Source organism: Copidosoma floridanum, unplaced genomic scaffold (genome assembly GCF_036245765.1).
Source record: "Copidosoma floridanum isolate Cflo_tuat_1 unplaced genomic scaffold, Cflo_Japanese_pri ptg000034l, whole genome shotgun sequence".
Lineage (NCBI taxonomy): Eukaryota > Metazoa > Arthropoda > Insecta > Hymenoptera > Encyrtidae > Copidosoma > Copidosoma floridanum.
The window spans coordinates 8,514,691-8,535,856 of NW_028321911.1; the positions used below are offsets into that span (position 1 = coordinate 8,514,691).

Consider the following 21,166-nt stretch of genomic DNA (forward strand, 5'->3'; position numbering starts at 1 on the left):
GTTTGGACTAATTGTATGATGAATTTTCCAGAAATTCCAGGAGACGACGGAGATAGCGGTCACCCTGGGCACCAGGTACCTCTGAGACTGATTCTGGTGTGATATTCGTGTTCAGCGACCCCAAAAACCACCGAGTAACGTGTTTGAACTCATTTCCATCACTATTACCTGAATCGTAAATTTAGTGATTCCGGTCAATTTGAAATGCAATTATACATTGCATGTTATTTATGCAAATTGCATATTTTTCATCTCTTATACATCAGTGTAGGTCACAAAGTTTCCCGACGTTCTAACCAATCGAATGCAAAAAACCGAATTGAAATTCGTTTTACCGTGCCTATTTTAAGAACTTCACTACTTCGTTACCGCGACTAGATACAATCCTTTTCGTAACACACTTCGATGAAGTAATTTTTTTCGCCGCACATTTGAATGACATAATTTTTTTCGCCGCATAAATTTTAATAGAATAATTTTGTTCACCGCCCAGTTGAACAATACAATTTTTTTCGCTGTACACTTAAATGGTGTAATTTTTTTCACCGCATAAGTGATGTAATTTTTTTCGCCGCACATTTTAAGGAATCATTTTTTTTGCCATAAATTTTTGAGGCATAATTTTTTTCGCCGCAATAGTTGGGAAGTTATTATTTTTACCGTATTTTTTTTGGAGTAATTCTTTTTGCCGCAATTTGTATCTGTAATTGTTTTCGTAGGCACCGATTATGGTTTTACGTATGGCATTACATAAGGGGTTTCAGCTTGGTAATGCCATACGTAATTTCTTTTGAAAAAACACATAGAATTACAAATTGGAAGACTGAAAAAAATTTTGTCATCTAGAAATAACTGCAGAATACTGTAATGCGTCATTTACTGTTACAATTAGTGTTACCATCAGGATGATAACCATATCTCTATGATGATACTCGTGCGCCCCGGTAACCCGGGGTTACTCGGGATGCTCTGGACTCCTTAATCGAACAAACCTAATACTTTAAAATTCTTTCACCATACCTGATACCACACTTCACCGAGCAAGCAGACGATAATAAGTTTTGTTAATGGCCGTTCGGACTATACGCTACTAACACAAAAGTAGCCTCACTGGAGCCACAACCCCCCCCCCTTTAAGAAGAAGAAAAAGAACTCGAAAAATGGCAGAAGAACAGAGGAAGCGAGTCGAAGATCAAACAACACAAACCATAGAAGATATAGACAAAACTTTTCTTCGAAAAATGCAGGTAAAAAAGCGTGCTAAAAATGAGTAGGCATAAAGATCTCTACATCAAGTGCGTGTCAGTCAATATATGTTACATGTTCTAGTGTGTACATACTTTTTTCTTCGATTAATTTCTGGCACACTTAATAATATATATTTCATGACTAGCTCACAGAAATTATTCCTCTTTACTTGTAAATTACGTATACTCATAATAATAAATAAAAAGTTATTGTGATTATGTTTTCTTACAGGGTGACATGCACAGATGTGCAGCAGCTTGCTGTGACAATGAAAACTTTAGTGTTCAAAGAATTCACAGTTGCATTCACAGTTGTAGCATACATTTGAACGAAGCAAATCAATACATTCAAAATGAATTTGAAAGATCAAAGGTTAGTGGCAATCATTTAAATGACATTTATATAATAATTTTAACTACTGCAAGAATTATTGCGGTTTACGATGTGATCACACGATTAATGTCTTAAAAAATGTTTAAGGGTGCAGTCCCATGGTACGAAATAGAGCTCCGCAATGGACTGTCCGCAATAGAAACAGCCAATCAGGCTGCAGTCACATGGAGCGCAATAGAGCGAGCAGGATAGGAATTTCTCCATAAGCGGCTGTGTTAAGTCTATTGCGCCACGCAATAGGGCTATGTCCTGCAGTGGAATAGACTTAACGCAGCCGCTTATGGGGTGTAATCCGCAATCGCCGCCAGCAGCTACATGTGTAAGACGTGACAACGTTGCGTGGTTGGGGGGCGCTACTGTCGATTTACTGGTGATGTGATCCGCAATCCCGCCAGCAGTAAAGCAGACAACGTCGGTCTACTTACTCTTTTTCGTGACATTTTTGCTGTGATCGCGCGCAATCCCGCTAGCAGTAAAGCTGTTATTTCCATTTTTCTTTTTGGCACTTAAAACTATTTTTTTTTGGTCTGCGTGTTTGTTTACGTCTAGCACAATAAGCTTTGTTTACAATCAAAAAATGTCACGAAAAAGAGCAAGTAGACTGACGTCGTCTGCTTTACTGCTGACGGGATTGCGGATCACATCACCAGTAAATCGACAGTAGCGCCCTCAACCACGCAACGTTGTCACATCTTACATATATGTAACTGCCGGCGATGATTGCGGATTACACCCATGGAGAAATTCCTATCCTGCTCGCTCTATTGCGCTCCATGTGACTGCAGCCTCAGAGCTATTGTGAACGTTTCTATTTCGGGGAGGCAAAGTTCACTATGGTCCCATGTGCAAGAAAGATACCTCCTGGAAGCCAGCCCGCAAATTATCGATTTGTGCAAAAAAAAAAAAAAAAAAATACTAGGCGTCGTATTTTTATCTGCACATTTTGTTGATGCAAATAATTAAAACTTCACATGCCTCACTTTTGTATAAAAAATTAAAGAAGTTAGTCGATTCGCAGGCCGTAGTTGGATCGCCATATCTCTCTTATTAGAGCGTATTTCCAACTGCACAGGGGCTTAAAAACTGCACATTGTCTAAACTTAATTGCACAGTCAAAATCTCTATTTGCGCACTCTTGATTAATTAATAAATAAATAAAATCTCTTTATAACGTAGTAAGTAAACACATACCGCGCGCATGCGCAATATGTAACTACACTAGCTGCATATCACCCGTAGGCGTCATAAAGAGATTTTATTTATTTATTATTTAATCAAGAGTGCAGATAGAAATTTTGACTGTGCAATTAAGTTTAGACAATGTGCAGTTTTTTAAGCCCCTGTGCAGTTGGAAATACGCTTTAATGAGAGAGATATCGTGATCCAACTACCTCAGTTGAAAATTTATAGCTATAATTATACCCATAAATTATAGCTATAATTATAGCTATAACTACCTCTAAAACAGCTACAATAATGTATAAAATTCAGCTATAAATGTAGCTATAAATTACAGCTGTAATCTTACCACAAATTTTAAATAAAAATTAGTTTAAAATCAGATTTTTTCAACATATATCGATCAGTATAGACGGTATCATCCGTGTGATAACAGTAAAACTGAGGGCCTAAAGTATTTTAAAACAATTTTTAAAAAACTTGATATTGCATTTGATTTCTTGTTTTTTTTTCTACTTATTCAAAAATACTTCAGGCCCCCAGTTTTACTGTTGTCATACGGATGATACCATCTGTACTGATCGATATATGTTGAAAAAATCTGAGTTTAATCTAATTTTTATTCATTATTTGTGAAAAATTTACAGCTGTAGTTTACAGCTATATTTATAGCTGAATTTTATACATTATTATAGCTGTTTTATAGGTAGATATCGGTAGATATAGCTATAATTATAGCTATAAATTATAGGCATATTAATAACTATAAATTTTTGACTGAGACGGCCTGTGAATCGACTAACTTCTTTAATTTTTTATACACTAGTGAGGCATGTGCAGTTTTAATTATTTGCATAAACGAAATGTGCAGATAAAAACACGTCGCCTAGTATTTTTTTTTTTGCACAAATCGATAATTTGCGAGCTGGCTTCCAGGAGGTAGGAAAGACCGATGCGTAACCTATGTAGGCCCGCGAGTGCGAGTGAGAGGTTCAAAGTATCTCTTTCTCACTCGCACTCACGAGCGTAAATGAGTTACGCATCGGTCGTTCCTGCACATGTGACCATAGCGAACTTTGTCTCTCCGAAGTAGAATAACATAACCAGCTGATCAACGGTAATTGTTTGTTTTTGTTGGTATGTTTTGGAGCTCAGTGTGAAATGTCTGACACGAAAATTAGTATCCTACAGAAGACCATACTAACTTTGGCAACCATTTATGTAAAAAAACCCATTTCCTTTCAAAAAATAAAAATCCGTCAAAACATACTGAAGCTGGTTTTAATATATAACTTTTGGTTTGGTCCCGTTCTCTTAGCAAAGTAATACCTTACATAACCTCAAAGCTTTCTGAAAGTTACATGCCAAAATATAAAAACGTTCGCAACCCGCAACAGCTCGATCGTCCGCAATAGAAACAGCCAATCAGAGCGGGGACAGTCTATTGCGGAGCTCTATTTCGTACCATGGGACTGCACCCAAAGTAAGAGAGAGATTGCATCAGCATTCCAGTATTCCACGCTAGTCTTGAGGTGAGGAAATATTTTCATACATAGTGCCTATTCGCACCAGTGAGCCAAAAACTAGGCTCTGTTCGGAAATGATGGGTTGGTCAAGTATTCAGTTGGTACCTACCCCCACCCAGGCTTAACTAACCGACCGTGTGTTCGCGCATGTAAACAATAGTTAATCAGCTGATCACGTTTTGGCGCACTTTGAGCGCTTTCAAGTCCTCTCTTTAACCACAAAAAGCGCTCAAAGTGTGCCAAAACGTGATCAGCTGATTAACTATTGTTTACATGCGCGAACACACGGTCGGTTAGTTAAGCCAGGGTGGGGGTAGGTACCAACTGAATACTTAACCAACCTATCATTTCCGAACAGAGCCCTAGTACCAAGCGGAAGCGCAAAATTCAAACAGGCTGTACGCCCAATTCCACAAAAACCCAAGGACTATAACCCAGTACTTGCGTAGATCAATCCGCAGTAACTTAATGCGCTTAACTACGGACAATTGATTATTAAATAGTTAATACCCCAAGCAGATAACCCCAAACAACCCAATACGCTCTACTGTCTGCACTGATGTTGAGTGATTAAATTAATTCATACCCTTAATCAATTATGATTAAATAAAATCCCAAGCGCTTAATCCCCAGATACCCAATAGGCTCTAATGTCTGCACCATTTAATCAATTAAACAAGACGCCTTATGGGCTCTACTGTCTGTACCGTTTAATCGGTAATTAATTGATAAATTATTTGACAGTGAGCTTAGACTTAATAGTTTATTGATAAATAAATAAATGAACATAATCACAAGGGCTTAATTCCCAGGTATCAAATAGGCTTTACTGTCTGTGCCGTTTAATCGGTAATTAATTAACAAGTTATTTGACAGGGAGCCTAGACTAAATAGTTTATTTATAAATAAATAAATAAATAAAATTCCAAGTGCGTAATCCCCAAAAACCCAATAGGCTCTACTGTCTGTACCGTTTATTCGGTAATTAATTGATAAATTAATTAACAGAGAGCCTGTGAAAGACCGCCTATTATTTAAATAGATAAAAAAATCCAAAGCACATAATTCTTAGAAACCCAATAGGCTCTACTGATAGTACTGTTTATTCAGTCATTAATTAATGAATAATTAACAGTGAGCCTGTAAAAGGCCGCTAATTATTTAAATAAATAAATAAATGAAATCCCAAATGCTTAATCCCCAGACACTCTATAGACTCTACTGTCTGCATCGTTTATTCCGTAATTAATTTATAAATTTATTGACCGTGAGCCTGTCAAAGACCGCTTATTACTTAAAAAAAAAAAATAAATAAAATCTTAAGCGCTTAATGCCCAAAAACTCAACAGGCTCTACTGTCTGCACCGTTTATTCGGCAATGAATTAATGAATTAATTGACAGTGTGCCAGTTAAAAACCGCTTATTATTAAAATATATAACTAAATCAAATCCTAAGCGCTCAATCCCCAGATACCAAATGTGCACTACTGTCTGTACCGTTGATTTAGTAATTAATTCATGAATGATTTAACAGTGAGCCCGTGCAAGGGCATAAATAATTATTTATATTAATAATAAACGGTATTGCACAGGCTCACTGTTAATTGATTTATTTATTAATTACTGATTAAACGGTACAGTTCGTAAAGCCTGTTGGGTTTCTGGGGATTGAGCACTTGGGATTTTATATTTTTATTTATTTAAGTAATAAGCGGTCTTTCACAGGCTCACTGTCAATAAATTTATCAATTAATTACCGATTAAACGGTCCAGACAGTAGAGCCTATTACATATCTGGGAATTACGCGCTTGTGATTTTGTTCAATTATTTATTTATTCATTCATTTATAAATGAACTATTCAGTCTAAGCTCAGTCTCAAATAACGTATCAATTAATTACCGAATATACGGTAGAGACAAAGCCTATTGGGTTTCAGGAAATTAAGCGTTTGGTATCTTATTCATTTATTTCTTCAAATAATAAGCGGTCTTTTACAGGCCTTCTGTTAATTAATTTATTAATTAATTACTGAATAAACGCTGCAGACAGTAGAGCCTATTGGTTTTCTTGTGATTAAGCGCTTGGGATTTGATTGATTTATTTATTTAAATAATAACCGGTCTTTTACAGGCTCACTGCCAATTAATTTATCAATTAATTTCCGAATAAACGGTACATACAGTAGAGCCTATTAGGTTTTTGGGGATGAAGCGCTTGGGATTTTATTTAATTATTTATGTACATAATAAGTGGTCTTTCGTAGGCTCAGTGTAAGTTAATTTATCAATTAATGATTAAATAAACGTTGAAGACAGTAGAGCTTATTGGGTTTCTGGGGATTCAGCGCTTAGAATTTTATTTTTGTATTTATTTATTTATCTAAAAGTAAACTAATGGCCCACTGTCAATTGTTTTATCAATTGATCACCGAATAAATGGTACAGATAGTATAGTCTCTTGGGTTTCTGGGGATGAAGCGCTTGGGATCTTAGTTATTTATGTATTTATTTTAAAATAAACTATAGGCTAACTGTCAATTATTTTATTAATTAATCACTGAATAATCGGTACAGACAGCAGAGCCTATCGGGTTTCTGGGGACTATGCGCTTGGGATTTTATTTATTTATTTATTTACTGATAAATAAACTGTTTAGTCCAGGCTCATTGTCAATTAATTCTTTAAGTAATTACCGATTAAACGGTACAGACAGTAGAGCTTATTGGGTATCTGGGGATTAAGCGCTTGGGATTTTATTTATTTATAAGTGATTAAGGGTATGAATTAAATTAATCTCTGAAGATCAGTGCAGACAGTAGCGCGTATTGGGTTGTTTGGGGTCAGCTGCTTGTGGTATTAAATATTTATGAATTGTCAGTAGTAAAGCGTATTTAGGTACTGTGGATTGATCCACGCACGTACTGGGTTATTGGGTAATTGTACTTAGGTTGTTGTGGATTTGGGCGCATAGCGTGTTTGAATTTCGCGCCTACGTTCGGTACTACTTTTGGGCTCACTGATCCGGTACTTCGGCACTTAAAGGGTCCAAGTTAATTTTTTTTCCGATCAGGCAAAGCGAGCCAGGCGCATGCCTATACGTGTATATAAGGTGTGAATAGACATAGCGATTTTTACATTTCACTAGCATACACAGCTAGTTAGCGAAGTTAAAAATGTTTTAGATTTCACGTGAATAAACGGCCGAAGCGAAGCTGAGAGGACGTGGTTAATGTGAAATCCAATGCATTTCTTCTCCTTCCGAATGTGGTTCGCATTCTATTTTTTACTGATCTTGCACTGAGAAAAGGAATTTTAATACCGCTTTGCGGGACGAAAGTTCCTACTTTCGGGGCAGTATGATGAAAAAAAAAAAATTTAATTTTTGAACGCAGTGTTGTGTAGCTGGACCTTACACTATATACTTGTATGTATATTTACATGTATAGCGGCTTCGATAGCATAGTGTGACTCTTATAGCTCGGGAGCTGAGTAACACAAGCTTCCGAGTTCGAGACCTGATCTTTACACGCTTGGCTTGCACCTTGCAGAAAACAAATTGCCCATGTGTGTATTTCCAACTGTGGTCCGTTGGTTCAGAAGAAGCCATGAAAAATAGGGCCCGTTATAAGGAAAAAACATAAGACGTATGGAATAGACATAGGGAGAACAAGCCTAGACACAACGGGCTTCTCACGCGTAGAACAAGTCGTGTTTTACGCACTTCGAAATGTTGTTTGCTTACAACAAACCCAAAGTCCCCATTGCTGTGTAAGCGATTGATCACATTCAATCTGAGGCGGTTTTTTATATGCCAATGACGATAGCATGTACATGCAGAGTAATACATCAATACAGACGAGCCTATTGGGCATAGTTCTTAGAAATGGCTGTAAAATATAAAAATAAAAAAATTTATGCACATGTAAAAGTGTATACATTCATATTGCTATTCGTCATGGGACGCGACTACCAGCGTTGAAGAGTCCTAACAAAAGTAAATGAAGTGGCTAAAATCGAAACTAAAACCTTGACCATTTAACGTGTTAAAGGGGTAGTGTCACAATATATAGTTTTTTTTTTTTTTTTTTTTTTTATATTATAGTGCTCTACGTCCGGCTCCTTTAATAAGGGCACTACTATGGGCACTTAGCACTTGGGAGAAGGAAGGGAAGAGGGATGGGAGGCCTCCCATCACTGGGAGGGGGGTAGGGGGGAAATTAGGCAATTTTGCTGCGAGAAGGTCGCCTAAACCCTTCTCGAGGAGCATTGCGTGGTGACAACATATAGTCAATGCGTGCTCCGAAATACATTATGCGTTCTGAAACAGACAAGTGACAATAAATATGGCAACGCCGCATGAGGCGAAAACCCTCTGTATATCTATATATACGTATAAGTATAGATACATTCGGAGGTTATATTGTACGTAAACATTGAGTTGATGGTGAAATATCCGTAAAAAATGTCTAAACGTTTTCGTTTACCAAATGGGAGACTTGTCAAAAAAAGTGTCAAAGAGAAAAGAATGAAGGCTATCGCGGCTATGACAGATGGTCGAAAAAAAATGCCGATAATGCAGATTCCCTTCGACACTATATCAAGACGTTGCGACATCTTCACGGATCTTTAAGTACACACTTTTAATTCGTTATAACTAAAGAACGGTGAAGATTTGGATGCTGTTAGTATAATACGATGTTTAAAACATACTATTTTACATTATGTTTCAATTTCAGCAAAGTCTTAAATTTTTTTTAGTCGTAATCAGTAAAACACTCTTTCTCTCATAAGAGTACGTGTTAAATGGGTAATTTATTTCTCGAGAACGGTGAAGCTAGGATGTCTGAAAATTTAATATGTTATTCTACGCATAATTGTTAGTTTATACAAATTTTTTCAAGGCGTTCCTAAATTTTTTAATTTTGTGACACTACCCCCTTAAAAACAAAACCGTAAAAATTTAGCGCCATTCTTCAATGTAAAAAAGTATCATGTGGCAATCACTGGAACTAAAACCTCTCCCAAGCGTCCTACGACGAATTACATTTGGATGATTTGTTACACATATGTGTATGTATATATATTGATTTATAGTATTACATGATGTGTGTATATGTGTGTCTGTGTGTGTGCACGTGTGTGTATGTGGGTATGGTATAGCACCATCACGAGCTTTGGTAGCTCGGTAGTGTTGTAAAAAAATAAACAAATCCTTAAAGTAACGACACTTAAATTACCGAAAGCAAGTTTATGTACATATGTATATAAATATACAAATACACAAGCTACACAACGTTACGTTCGAAAATTAAATAATTTATTTTGCAATATGTAAATATTTCCTCACCTTAAGACTTGTAAGGAATGCTTATACAACTGCTCTCTCGTACTTCAAACCTTTAAAAAGTTAAAAATCGTGCGGTCAGATAGTAAACCTCTGAGCCGCAAAATTTCTTAAAAAATTTAACATGCTTTTTTATTTTATTTTTTCTTCATGTTTAGAATCGATTACAAAGATGTATTATGGATTGCAATGACAAGGTCAAAGACAAAATGGGACTTGATCCATCACAAGGTGAAATTAATAACTTTACTAAAGAGTTTGAAAATTGTGCAAAAAATTGCGTCGATGATTATTGCGATCTTCTCCCGTCATTGAAGAAAACAATAAAAAAAGTATTTTCCAATAATAAATTTAACTATCAATAATATTGATTGTTTTAATTTTAGAAACCACTATTAGAGTTTTTAATCCATAACAGATTTTCCTCTACTTAAAGCAATTTTAATCTCATTGAGTATAGAAGACAAAAGCAGTAGTTTTCTAACATACTAGGTTGTAAAAAAGCTGTATTACAAGCACGAAACAATGGATTCAGCAAATTAAATCATATTTACTGTAGTTAATTACTTTATGCACACTAACACAGTTTAATATATTGATATTCGGTTTATTTAAAAAGAAAAAAAATTAATCGCTGTGATAGCAGATGAGAAAAAGTATCTTTATGTATACACAAGACCCCAGAAGTCTGATTGCATGCTTTAAAATACGCAATAAGATTCTACATTGATAGCCATTTGTATACTAAAATTTAACGAAGGCTGCGTTCACAGTGAGAAAATTTTCTAGCAGCCAAAAATACTGGTACCCTTACTTAAAGTGATTTTTATTGGCATAAAACATATGTTACACAGCTAGAATACAGAGTGAGTAAAATACATAACATACGTGGAGTAACATACTTCGAATTTACAGTTCAGTTATATGGGTTTACAGTGCGGGTTTCTTAAATCGTATTTGAAAAGGAGCTTTGTTTATATACTAATTGTTTGGTGGTAATTTTTATAAACTGTCAATCAAATTCTGTACTCAGATAATTTTAAGAACTGTATTATTTTAGACTATTGTATGTTTTAAATGCAGATATCTATGTTCATAATAAAGTCTGAGATAATGTGTACTGTTATAATATTTAGGTTGGAGAGTAGTGATGCTATGGAGAAGGGGCCAGGACCCCGGGTTTCATGTAGTCTGCGAAGCATTATTTTCCTTTCGTCTTCGAAGAGTTCGTATTGCCAAAAGATGTGTTCCGGAGTGTCCTGATCCCTTCCACATTTGCATTTATCACTGTCAACTATTTTGTTTTTATACAATTGGTGATTTAGTAAAGTGTGGTTGCTCCTTAGTCTGTTTATTGTGCAGTTTATTGCTCTTCTAGGAATATTGAATTTATTGAACCACGGATTTTTTGATTTAGTGAAGTAGTTACAAAAATATAACACTCCTTCTTCTGTGCTTTGGTCTAAGATTTGTTTTTTATTGTTATTATCACAGATTATTTTGTATTTAGATACTAAGTCGGAGTACGGAATGTCGACCACCGCCAGGGCACCACTCGTGGCAGCCGTTTTTGCCATCGTATTGGCATTCTCATTTCCAGCTATTCCCACGTGCGATGGGATCCAAAAGAGCTTGACTTGGATATTCTTTTCTTATAATATAAATAGTATGCCTTTTAGACGGACCAGCAAGGGGGACTCCCAGTCAAGACCGCGTAAGAAGCTCAGGGCTTCCAGGGCACTCCTGGAGTCCGAGAAGACTCTAAACCCTCTATCCTCGAAAGGATTAAGATTTGACCACTCAAGGATTCTTTCAAGAGAACTCATAATCGCCAGACACTCAGCCGTGTAAATAGAAGCCATATTCGAAATTCTTTTTGCTGTCCTAAAGAATTCTAGTTGGCTTCAGACCGCAAAACTGACGGCCCACCCGTTGTCGTCGAGCGATCTAGACCCATCAGTATATATGTCAATGAACTGAGTTTCACAATTTTGAAAGGTGTTTTTATAATGGATCACTGGGCTTGGAGAAGCTCCGATTTTTTTGCCATGATTTAGGTCGATATCGAAATTTGTAAAGTTGGTCCAGTATGAAGTTAAGAATTTTTGGTATTTGTTGAGTTGTATGATAAGGCCGTTTTCTGGCCAGGATTTCCCGTAGCAAGTGATTAAGAGAGACTTTTCCAAGTTGTGTTTGTACAATGGGTGCTCTGCGATTTCGTGCGTTGATTCTATGCTGTTTATTGTGATGTTGTTCCTATAGGACAATTGTTTCAAGATGTATTTATAGTACAAAAATTCGATTCTATGTGTAAGATATGGAACTTTTAATTCGTCTGTGAGTACGTTTATGGGGGTACTACTTTGGTAGCCGAGGGCCAGCCTTACGGCTGTATTCTGAATTTTTTGCAAAGAGTTCTTATGAGTGACCTTGATTGGTGAAATTAAAAAACTAGCATACTCCAGTTTAGACCGAATCATAGATTTATATAGTATCAGGAGTATCTCGGGGTCCGATCCCCAGTGCACGCCTCTAAGACATTTCAGAATACTGATCGGGAGAATGCAACTTTCCTTTAGATATTTTATATGAGCTCCCTAATTCAACTGTTTATCAATGTGAGTTTTTCGGCCGCAAAGGCGCTGGCTGCGCGGTCGTGTCCTGCCGAGTGCTCCCCCCCCGCGCCCCGATCGCTCTCTCCGCCAAGGCGCTCGGTGCTGCGCGCTACCATCAATCGTGCTCGAGTCGACCGCCAAGCAAGACGTGTGAGCCGCCACTCGCTCAACAAGAAGAAGAAGAGAGAAGAGGAGAACAAAGGAGACTCGACGCGACGTGAATGTGTTTATTTGCTGCCTCGCAGCCTGTGTACGTTCCACTATAAATAAAGAGTATTTTTCCACAAAACATTGGTCCTTCGAGCCGGATCCCGTTGAAGTGAGGCGACCGGCGACCAGCGGAGACGCAGCAGGACAGGACGACCAGCTTCTTAACGTAATGTAAGTAAAGTGACAGCTTTTCGTGTGGGTAAAGCCGCCGCGGCCGCGAGAGTGCCCGCGGCCTGGAATGAGTTAATTGGGCCGCGGTCGATCCGTGTCGCCATATACGCGTGCCATGTGGGGCATCCGCGTCACCTGTGGTGGTCGGGGTTGCCGTGGGCGGTGAGCGCCCGCGGTCCAGCTCTACAGCCCAGCCGCAATCGAAACTGCGTCGCTGGCGGCGTGCATGAACACGTCGGGACCATGGCCGCCTCGCTCGATCGCGGCGGCGGCCATTGTTGCTACGGTCCACTTGATGACCTTTGTTGTTTGCCTTGGCGGCCGATTTGGTCGCGAGAGACTCGTTCGACCAGGCCAAGGCAGTTACGCCGCGCGCTTGGTTACAGCCAGATCGTCCCTAACCTACAACTTCAATCCCTCTCCCGCTCTTTCTCTACCGCTTTACGTCCGCTCGCCCTCCCCCAACTACTACTCAATTCTGTTTTGCCGACGCCACCAATCGATGGTGGCCCGGAGGCAAAATCCAGAACAAATATACAGCACGTGATCGTGCTTTCAGGTCAGACGACGGCTGGACGAGCCTGTACGGCTCCTAGAGCGCCCTCGCAGACGTTGTCACGCAGTTTGCGCTCGACGTGGACCGGATCGAAGCCTGGAGTCTGGGGCTTGTGGACGTGAGGCTAGAGCTTCTCCAGGGCTACTGGCATGATTTCCAGTCGAACCACGTGAGATTGCTGGACGGCCCGCCGCCGGAGAAGCGGGGCCTCCTGGATCGATTGTACCCGCGAGTGGAGGCCAGCTACATCACCGCAAGGGCGCGCCTCTACGACGCGAGGCTGTCAATGGCGCCCCTCCCGCCGCCCACCGACGGTAATCCTGCTCCTCCACCGAGCTCAGGGCCTACTCGTGGCCCTCGCCTGCCCCGGATCAGCATTCCCAACTTCTCCGGCAAGCGAGAGGACTGGGAAAGCTTCCGAGACCTCTTTCGCGCCCTCATCCACGAGGACAGCCATCTCACGAACGTCGAACGGCTCTTCTACTTAAAATCACTTGTCCAGGGGGACGCCAAAACGACGCTCGAGGCCATCCAGATCGCTGACGCGAACTACGAGACCGCTTGGGCCCTGTTGGAGGCACGGTTCGAGCACCGCCGCATTCTCGTACACGACCACATCACGGCGCTTCGCAACATTAAACCGTTGCGAGAGGAGTCGGCTCGAGGTTTGCAGGGTCTGTTGGACACGTTGGGCCGCCATCGAGATCAGCTGCGCACTCTGGGCCGTCCGGTGGCGGAGTGGGACGACTGGTTCGTTTCCTGTGCACTGACGGGGATGGACTCCTCGACGCGGCGCGCATGGGAGGACGAGCTTGAGCGACTCGAGGTCGCAAATTCGGACGCCGGGCGCACCCTGGCAACCTTCGACACCCTGGCCGGCTTCCTGCGTCGGCGATGCCGGGCTCTGAGCTCCGTGGAGGCCTCCCATCCTGCACGCCAGTCCGCCGTGCCCGGTGCGCGTCCAGCGGTCCCTGCCTCGGCCGGCCGTACCTATCGTACTCTTGCGACAGGTGGCACGGTGTCGGCCAGCCCGGCTTGCCAGGGGTCTCACTACCTGGGCCACTGCGCACAGTTTCACGGTCTTGAGTCGCGCGCTCGGAGAGATCTGGTTTACCAGGCGAGACTGTGCTTCAACTGTCTTCGGTCCGGCCATGCTGTAAAGGCTTGTCCCTCACGCTCGGTCTGTCAGCACTGCCGCGAGCCACACCACAGTTCTCTGCATGACAGCAGCCGGCGCCGCGGGTCAGAGCCCGCTGTTGAACCCACGCCACCGAAGCTTCCGAAAGCGGATCCAGCGGCCGTGCCCACTGCCGGTCCGCCATCCGATGAGGCGTCACGGTCCTGACTGGCAGTGTTGCCGACCGCGCTTGTCCGCCTGAGCGGGCCTCTTGGCCGGACTGTGACGGTCCGGGCCCTCCTGGATTCGTGCTCCGAGGTCACCATTGCTTCCGCCAGCCTCGCTCGTCAACTCAACGCTCCGATGGAACTCGCCGAGTTCAACATTTCGGGCGTCGGCGGCGACCCGGGCGTCCGCTCGAGGGCTCGTGCTCGACTTTGGCTTCACCTCAGGGAGAGCGAGCCGCCGACCACGCTGATGGCTCTCTGCCTCCCGCGGCTCGGGATTGTTTCCCCACGCGCGCCCCTGCACCCCGCTGTCGCTCGGCGCTGGCTCGACCTCGAGCCGCTGGCGGACTCCAAATTCGACACGCCACACGTGATCGACCTCCTCCTCGGTGTGGACGTCTACCATCGCTTGCTGGAGCCTGGCCAGATTCAGCGTGACGACCTCGTAGCTCAGGCCACTGTCTTTGGTTGGGTCTTTATTGGGCAGGCCGCCGGCCTAGAGATGCCGCACGCCTCACCGAACGTCTGTCTGACATCTCAGGCCGACTCGCCTCCTCCTTGGCATCTTGAGCTGGCATCCCTGCTGCAGCGCTTCTGGGAACTCGAGGACGTTCCACAGGCCCACCGGCAGGCCCCCGACGACGTCGAATGTGAACGCAGCTTCGCTGACCATGGCCGGGCTGAGGACGGGCGCTACGTCGTGCGCCTGCCTCTAAAGCAAGGGGGCTTGCAGCTCCTCGGTGATAGTTGTCAGAGCGCTCTGGCCTCGTTGACTGCGCTGCAGCGCCGGCTACAGAGAGCCCCCGAGATGGCCGTCGAATACACCAAGTTTATGGCCGATTATCTCGCTTTGGGTCACATGAGGCCTCTCACTAGCGCTCAGTTGGCCGGGTCGTCCCACCCCGCTCATTACATCCAGCATCATGGCATATGGCAGCATAGCGACCAGGGCCGAAAGCTGCGCGTTGTCTTTAACGCTTCACATCCAACTTCGAGCGGCTGCAGTCTAAACGATGTCCTCCACGCCGGGCCCCGACTTCAAACGGCCTTACCTCACGTGTTACTGCGCTGGCGCCGACATCGTATCGCCTTCTGCAGCGACGTTCAAATGATGTTCCGCCAGATCTGGATCGATGACCGAGACGTCGACTTGCAGCGGATCGTTTGGAGCGCGGACCCTCGAGAGCCGCCCACACACTACCAGTTGCTCACTGTCACATACGGCGCGTCGTGCTCTCCGTATCTTTCCCTACGCACCATCCAGCAGCTGTGCGAGGACGAGGGCTCCCGTTGGCCCGATGCGGTGCCCGTTGTTATGCGCGACCGCTACGTCGATGACATTCTCTCTGGAGCCGATAGTCTCGACACTGCGCGACACCTCCGTGACCAGTTGATCGGCCTCATGCAAGCTGGCGGTTTTCCGCTCCGGAAGTGGGTCGCGAGCACACCAGAGCTACTCGAGGATCTTCCGCCCGATGTTCGCTTGCGCCCCGCCTGGGATCAGCTCGGCGCTGAGGGCCTTGTTAGCGAGCTGGGCGTTGGTTGGGATCCCCCGGTCGATCGCCTTCGCCTTATGTGAGTTTTTCGGCCGCGAGGGCGCTGGCTGCGCGGTCGTGTCCTGCCGAGTCCTCCCCCCCCGCGCCCCGATCGCTCTCTCCGCCAAGGCGCTCGGTGCTGCGCGCTACCATCAATCGTGTTCGAGCCGACCGCCAAGCAAGACGTGTGAGCCGCCACTCGCTCAACAAGAAGAAGAAGAGAGAAGAGGAGAACAAAGGAGACTCGACGCGACGTTAATGTGTTTATTTGCTGCCTCGCAGCCTGTGTACGTTCCACTATAAATAAAGAGTATTTTTCCACAAAACATTGGGCCTTGTTAGCGAGCTGGGCGTTGGTTGGGATCCCCCGGTCGATCGCCTTCGCCTGACTCCGGTCGTCGTGCAGCGCCAGACTACGAAGAGGACCATGCTCGCGGCGCTTGCAAGCGTCTTCGACCCATGTGGTTGGCTTGCGCCAATCACTTTGAACGCGAAATTGCTGCTGCAGGATCTTTGGCGGGCTCACCTCGACTGGGACGAAACAGTACCATTGTCCATGGTCCGGCGCTGGATGGACTTTGTGGCTGAGCTCCAAGTCATCTCCGGCTTCTCTCTTCCCCGATGGATCGGTGTCTCGCCAGCGTCCGACCTTCATCTGCACGTGTTCGCTGACGCCAGCCGGCGGGCGATGGCCGCCGTAGTGTACTCGCGGTTGGAGCGCCCGGGCGAGCCGGCTTCCTGCTACATCCTTTTGGCTCGCTCAAAGCTTGCCCCCATTCGCTCACTCAGACCAGTCTCCGAGCCTGTCGCACGGATGACGATTCCTCGCCTTGAGCTCAGAGCCGCTCTACTCGGTGCAAAGCTGCTCCGATCAACCGCGGATGAGCTGGATGTCCCTGATGATCGCTGCCACGCCTGGAGCGACTCTCAGATTGTTCTGCAGTGACTCCGTTCCTCCCAGCCGACCAATAATGTGCTCGTCGACAACTACGTGGCCCAGCTTCAAGAAATATTCTCTCCGAGCATCTGGCGGCACGTCCCGACGGCGTCAAATCCGGCGGATCTGGCCACTCGGAGCGCCGACATGTCAGGTCTCCGCCATCAGCCTTTGTGGTGGCACGGGCCCTCCTGGCTGGTTCGGGACATCGGGTTATGGCCCCCGGAGCCCGTATCCCGACCAGCGCCGGCTCTCATCAGTTGCTGCACCGTTCAACCGTCCAGCTTCGACCTGCTTGAGCAATTCTCCAGTCTCCACGTCCTAACGCAATTGCTCGTTCGTGTGCGGCGGTGGATTCGTCGCCGTCTCCATCGCGAGCCCGCTCTCCCCGTGCTCTCGCCACCAACACCGACCGAGCTCCACGCCGCTTTCCTGGCTTGTGTCCGTCTGAGTCAAGCTCCAGCATTCGAGGCGGAGGTTATTCGACTGCAAAGGGGTGAGCAGTTACCAAAAACAAGCCCACTCACGGCCCTCTCTCCATTCTTGGATGCCGATGGGATCTTGCGCGTCGGCGGGCGCCTCGCACATTCGTCGCTGACCTATGAGGAGAAGCATCCGCCAATTGTCCCCGGTTCCTCTCCTCTGGCTCGACTCATCATCGCCCGGGCGCACTCCAGAGCCCTCCACGGTGGCTTCCGGCTTACTAGCGCATATGTGCACCGGCAGGCATGGATTGTCGGTGGCAGGACACGAATCAAGGCCCACCTGCGCCGTTGCATCGTCTGCGCCCGGCTGCAAGCGCGGGCATCTACCCAGCTTATGGCCCCTCTACCAGCCTCCCGGGTCACTCCTTGTCGAGCCTTCGGTCGCACTGGGGTTGATTACGCGGGCCCTTTCCACGTGCTCGCTTCGCGCGGACGAGGCGTCCGGACCACCAAAGGATATATTGCGGTCTTTGTGTGCTTGACGACGAAGGCGTTGCACCTCGAGCTCGTTGGCGATCTCTCAACGGCCTCTTTTCTCGGCGCTCTCACCCGTTTTTCCGGTCGCCGTGGACGCCCGGCCGAGCTGTGGAGTGATAACGCCACTTGCTTCCGACGGGCCGACCTCGAGCTGCGCGAAGCTCTTCAGGACGCGGAGATTGACTGGGCGCTTGTTGCTGGAACGCTCGCCGATCAAGGTGTTTCGTGGCAGTTCATCCCGCCTGGGGCGCCTCATTTTGGTGGTCTTTGGGAGTCGGGTGTCAAGTCGGTCAAGGGCCACCTCCGACGCGTCATGGGCTCTCGGCACCTGACCTACGAGGAGTTTTCGACTGTTCTCATTGGCATCGAGATGGTCTTGAACAGTAGACCGCTCACTCCTCTCTCCAACGACTTGGGAGACCTTGATGTCCTCACTCCGGGCCATTTCCTTATCGGCGCCCCTCTTGATGCCGTCATCCAGGCTGGGCCCCCATCGGAAAGGCTGGACACTCTCGCTCATTGGGACCTCGTCAGGGCGATTCGAGCTCAGTTTTGGTCTCGCTGGAGTCGAGAGTACCTGAACACACTCCAGCAGCGACCGAAGTGGCGTACCCCTCGCCGGAACTTCGCCGTGGGTGACACCGTGGTTCTTCTCGACGCAACTCTACTTCGGACGGATGGGCGCTGGCCTCTTGGCCGCATCACCCACGTTCATCCAGGACCCGATGGTCTCGTCCGTGCGGCCACTCTGAAAACAGCCACCGGGGAGTACCTGCGGCCCGTCGCCAAGCTTGCATTGCTTCCGGTCCCAGATCTCGCTGAGACGCCGCCGTCGGCGACTGTTTCATCTGATGCCCAGACTCCTTCGGCGGGCGGCGTTTGATTGTCGCTCCGGGAGCAAGGCGGGCGGTATGTGAGTTTTTCGGCCGCAAAGGCGCTGGCTGCGCGGTCGTGTCCTGCCGAGTGCTCCCCCCCCGCGCCCCGATCGCTCTCTCCGCCAAGGCGCTCGGTGCTGCGCGCTACCATCAATCGTGCTCGAGTCGACCGCCAAGCAAGACGTGTGAGCCGCCACTCGCTCAACAAGAAGAAGAAGAGAGAAGAGGAGAACAAAGGAGACTCGACGCGACGTGAATGTGTTTATTTGCTGCCTCGCAGCCTGTGTACGTTCCACTATAAATAAAGAGTATTTTTCCACAAAACAATCAAAATGCACCCCCAAAAATTTTACCTCCTTAGATGGGTATATTTCGTAGTTGTTTATTTTTAGCGAGTATTCATGTAGTTTTTTTATGTTTTTCGCGCTGAAAATCATAAGTTTGCATTTACCTGGTTCGAGGATTAAGTTTTTGTAGTTTAATGCTTCGTGTAGTTTATTTATTTTCAATTGCAAGAGTGAGACTAATTGTTTAGCGTCATTACTTGAAGCGTATATTACAAAGTCATCTGCGAATTTGAGCAGCTTAAAAGGACCGTTTATGAGTTGGTCTAAAAAGTTAGTATATATTGTAAAGAGAAAGGGACTTGAGATGCAGCCCTGGGGAAGGCCTATGGTGACATTGTGAGAGGAGTTGTTGTTTGGAAGATTTATAGGGACTAGCTGTCTATTGTAAGTTAGCATTTTGACAAATTTTAGATATTCTGGTTGTAAATTGAGGTCTGCCAGATCTCCCAGGAGCAGATCTGGAATCACGCTGTCGAACGCTCCCTTTATGTCAAGGAAAAGAGCCACAAGCTTCTCTCCCTTGAAAAAGCTTTGGTGTATGTCGTTTGTCAATATAGTGAGGTTGTCTATGCATGATTTTCCCTTGCAGAAACCAAACTGGATCTTTGATAGAAGGTCATTGTGTTCCAGGTACCATGTTAAACGGTAGTTTACAAGTTTTTCAAAGATTTTGAGGAGGCTGGAAGCCAGAGCTATTGGTCGTGCTTTGTTATTTTTCTTTAGAATAAACATTATTAAACACTCCCTCCACTCTTTTTGGTAAATCCGTAGGTGGATGAAGTCGTTAAATACGTCCAATATGACTCTTTTAAGAAATTCTGGTAAAATCTTTATGATACCGTATGTAATCTTGTCAGTCCCGGGTGCTGAGTCCGGTTTGGTTGACTCGATTCCCGAGGTTAATTCCTCAAACCTAAAAGGTTCTCTCAAGAGTGAAGACTCGGTTTGTACATGGTCATAGTCTCCGATTTCAAAAGCCTCGTGTGAGAGTTTCTTACTCTGGCACAGGCTTAAGAAGCAATTATTTGCATTTGTACGAAAGGATTTATTGCCTTCTGAAAAATTTGGCCTATTTAAGCTATTTTTAAAAATTTTAATCTTTTTCCATACGGCCGAAATTGGCGTGGTTCTGTTAATTGATTCACAGAAGCCTCTAAAAGAAGATTTTTTGGTTTCCTTCATAGTCCTCCTGGTCTCTGCAAGTATCCTCTTATAATTGATAAACGAGTTCAAGTCACATCTGTATTTCAAAGACTTGTATGTCGCTCTGCGCACTCTCAAGGCTTTCTCGCAGTCCCCGTTCCACCAGAGGTTGTGTGGTGTTTTTGGTTTACTATTTTCCTTGGTCTTATTGGACTGATGGTTGTTGAGGTTTGACCGTTTATGTTTGTTGGAAATTTTTACGATGATTTGATTGATGAAATTAGTTAAAAATTGGTATCTTGAAATAGCAGTTAGGGTTTGTAAAGTTTAAGTTCGTAAAAATAGAATTTGAATCCTTTAGTTTGTCGGTGAATTCTTGCTAGTTTAATTTGCTTAGATTATGTTTGTATTTTAATTTGTATGTGTGCACGGGTGATGCGTTAATATTGATCTCAATTGGGAAGTGGTTACTTCCCCAGGGGTCGTCTAAAAGACTGACCAATTAGTAGACAGCGCGAAATTCATTGATATAAAAGAGAGGTCTATGCACGAGTATTTTAAAGTATTTCCGTGGAAGTAAAAGTGGGTGTGATCTGAGTTATTCAGGATAAAGAGCTCCTCCAAGTCCAGTTTGTCGACGAGTGTCCAGCCATTAGCGCATGTTTTTTCACTTCCCCAAAGGGGGTGGTGTGAATTAAAGTCGCCGAGGATCTGAGCCCCCCCGTGTCCAGTGGCCACAGCGGAGAGACCCGATATCTCTTCGGGGGATAAGTTTTTA

At 44.8% G+C, this 21,166-nt stretch overlaps 3 protein-coding genes across 4 annotated transcripts; all 3 read left to right on the plus strand.

Annotated features, from left to right (window-relative positions):
* Positions 1-1,049: 1,049 nt before the first annotated feature.
* Positions 1,050-10,149, plus strand: LOC106637012 (TIM double twin CX3C motif protein). Of its 2 annotated transcripts, XM_089597614.1 has the most exons (4): positions 1,050-1,247; positions 1,480-1,620; positions 1,729-1,742; positions 3,971-4,046. In XM_089597614.1, the coding sequence occupies exons 1-4, from the start codon at positions 1,161-1,163 to the stop codon at positions 3,978-3,980; spliced, it is 252 nt and encodes an 83-aa protein (XP_089453740.1). In that variant the 5' UTR covers positions 1,050-1,160; the 3' UTR covers positions 3,981-4,046. The 2 variants fall into 2 exon arrangements, with proteins under 2 accessions (XP_089453740.1, XP_014205117.2); XM_014349631.2 differs by lacking the exons at positions 1,729-1,742; positions 3,971-4,046 and adding an exon at positions 9,852-10,149.
* A 4,576-nt stretch (positions 10,150-14,725) lies between these two features.
* On the plus strand, positions 14,726-17,070 carry LOC149373264 (uncharacterized). Its single transcript, XM_089597580.1, has 2 exons — positions 14,726-16,164; positions 16,467-17,070. Exons 1-2 carry the CDS (start codon positions 14,726-14,728, stop codon positions 17,068-17,070), a joined length of 2,043 nt encoding a protein of 680 aa, XP_089453706.1.
* Positions 17,071-17,208: 138 nt separating this feature from the next.
* On the plus strand, positions 17,209-18,906 carry LOC149373265 (uncharacterized). The gene has a single exon (XM_089597582.1). The coding sequence runs from the start codon at positions 17,209-17,211 to the stop codon at positions 18,904-18,906; it is 1,698 nt and encodes a 565-aa protein (XP_089453708.1).
* The last annotated feature ends 2,260 nt before the right edge of the window (positions 18,907-21,166 follow it).

Coding starts and splice junctions, on each gene's coding strand:
- LOC149373265 (XM_089597582.1), top strand. CDS start 17,209: ATGTCAGGTCTCCGCCATCAGCCTTTGTGGTGGCACGGGCCCTCCTGG.
- LOC149373264 (XM_089597580.1), top strand. CDS start 14,726: ATGGAACTCGCCGAGTTCAACATTTCGGGCGTCGGCGGCGACCCGGGC. Junction 16,165..16,466: donor GTCGATCGCCTTCGCCTTAT/GTGAGTTTTTCG, acceptor GGGCCTTGTTAG/CGAGCTGGGCGTTGGTTGGG.
- LOC106637012 (XM_014349631.2), top strand. CDS start 1,161: ATGGCAGAAGAACAGAGGAAGCGAGTCGAAGATCAAACAACACAAACC. Junction 1,248..1,479: donor CTTTTCTTCGAAAAATGCAG/GTAAAAAAGCGT, acceptor GTTTTCTTACAG/GGTGACATGCACAGATGTGC. Junction 1,621..9,851: donor ATGAATTTGAAAGATCAAAG/GTTAGTGGCAAT, acceptor CTTCATGTTTAG/AATCGATTACAAAGATGTAT.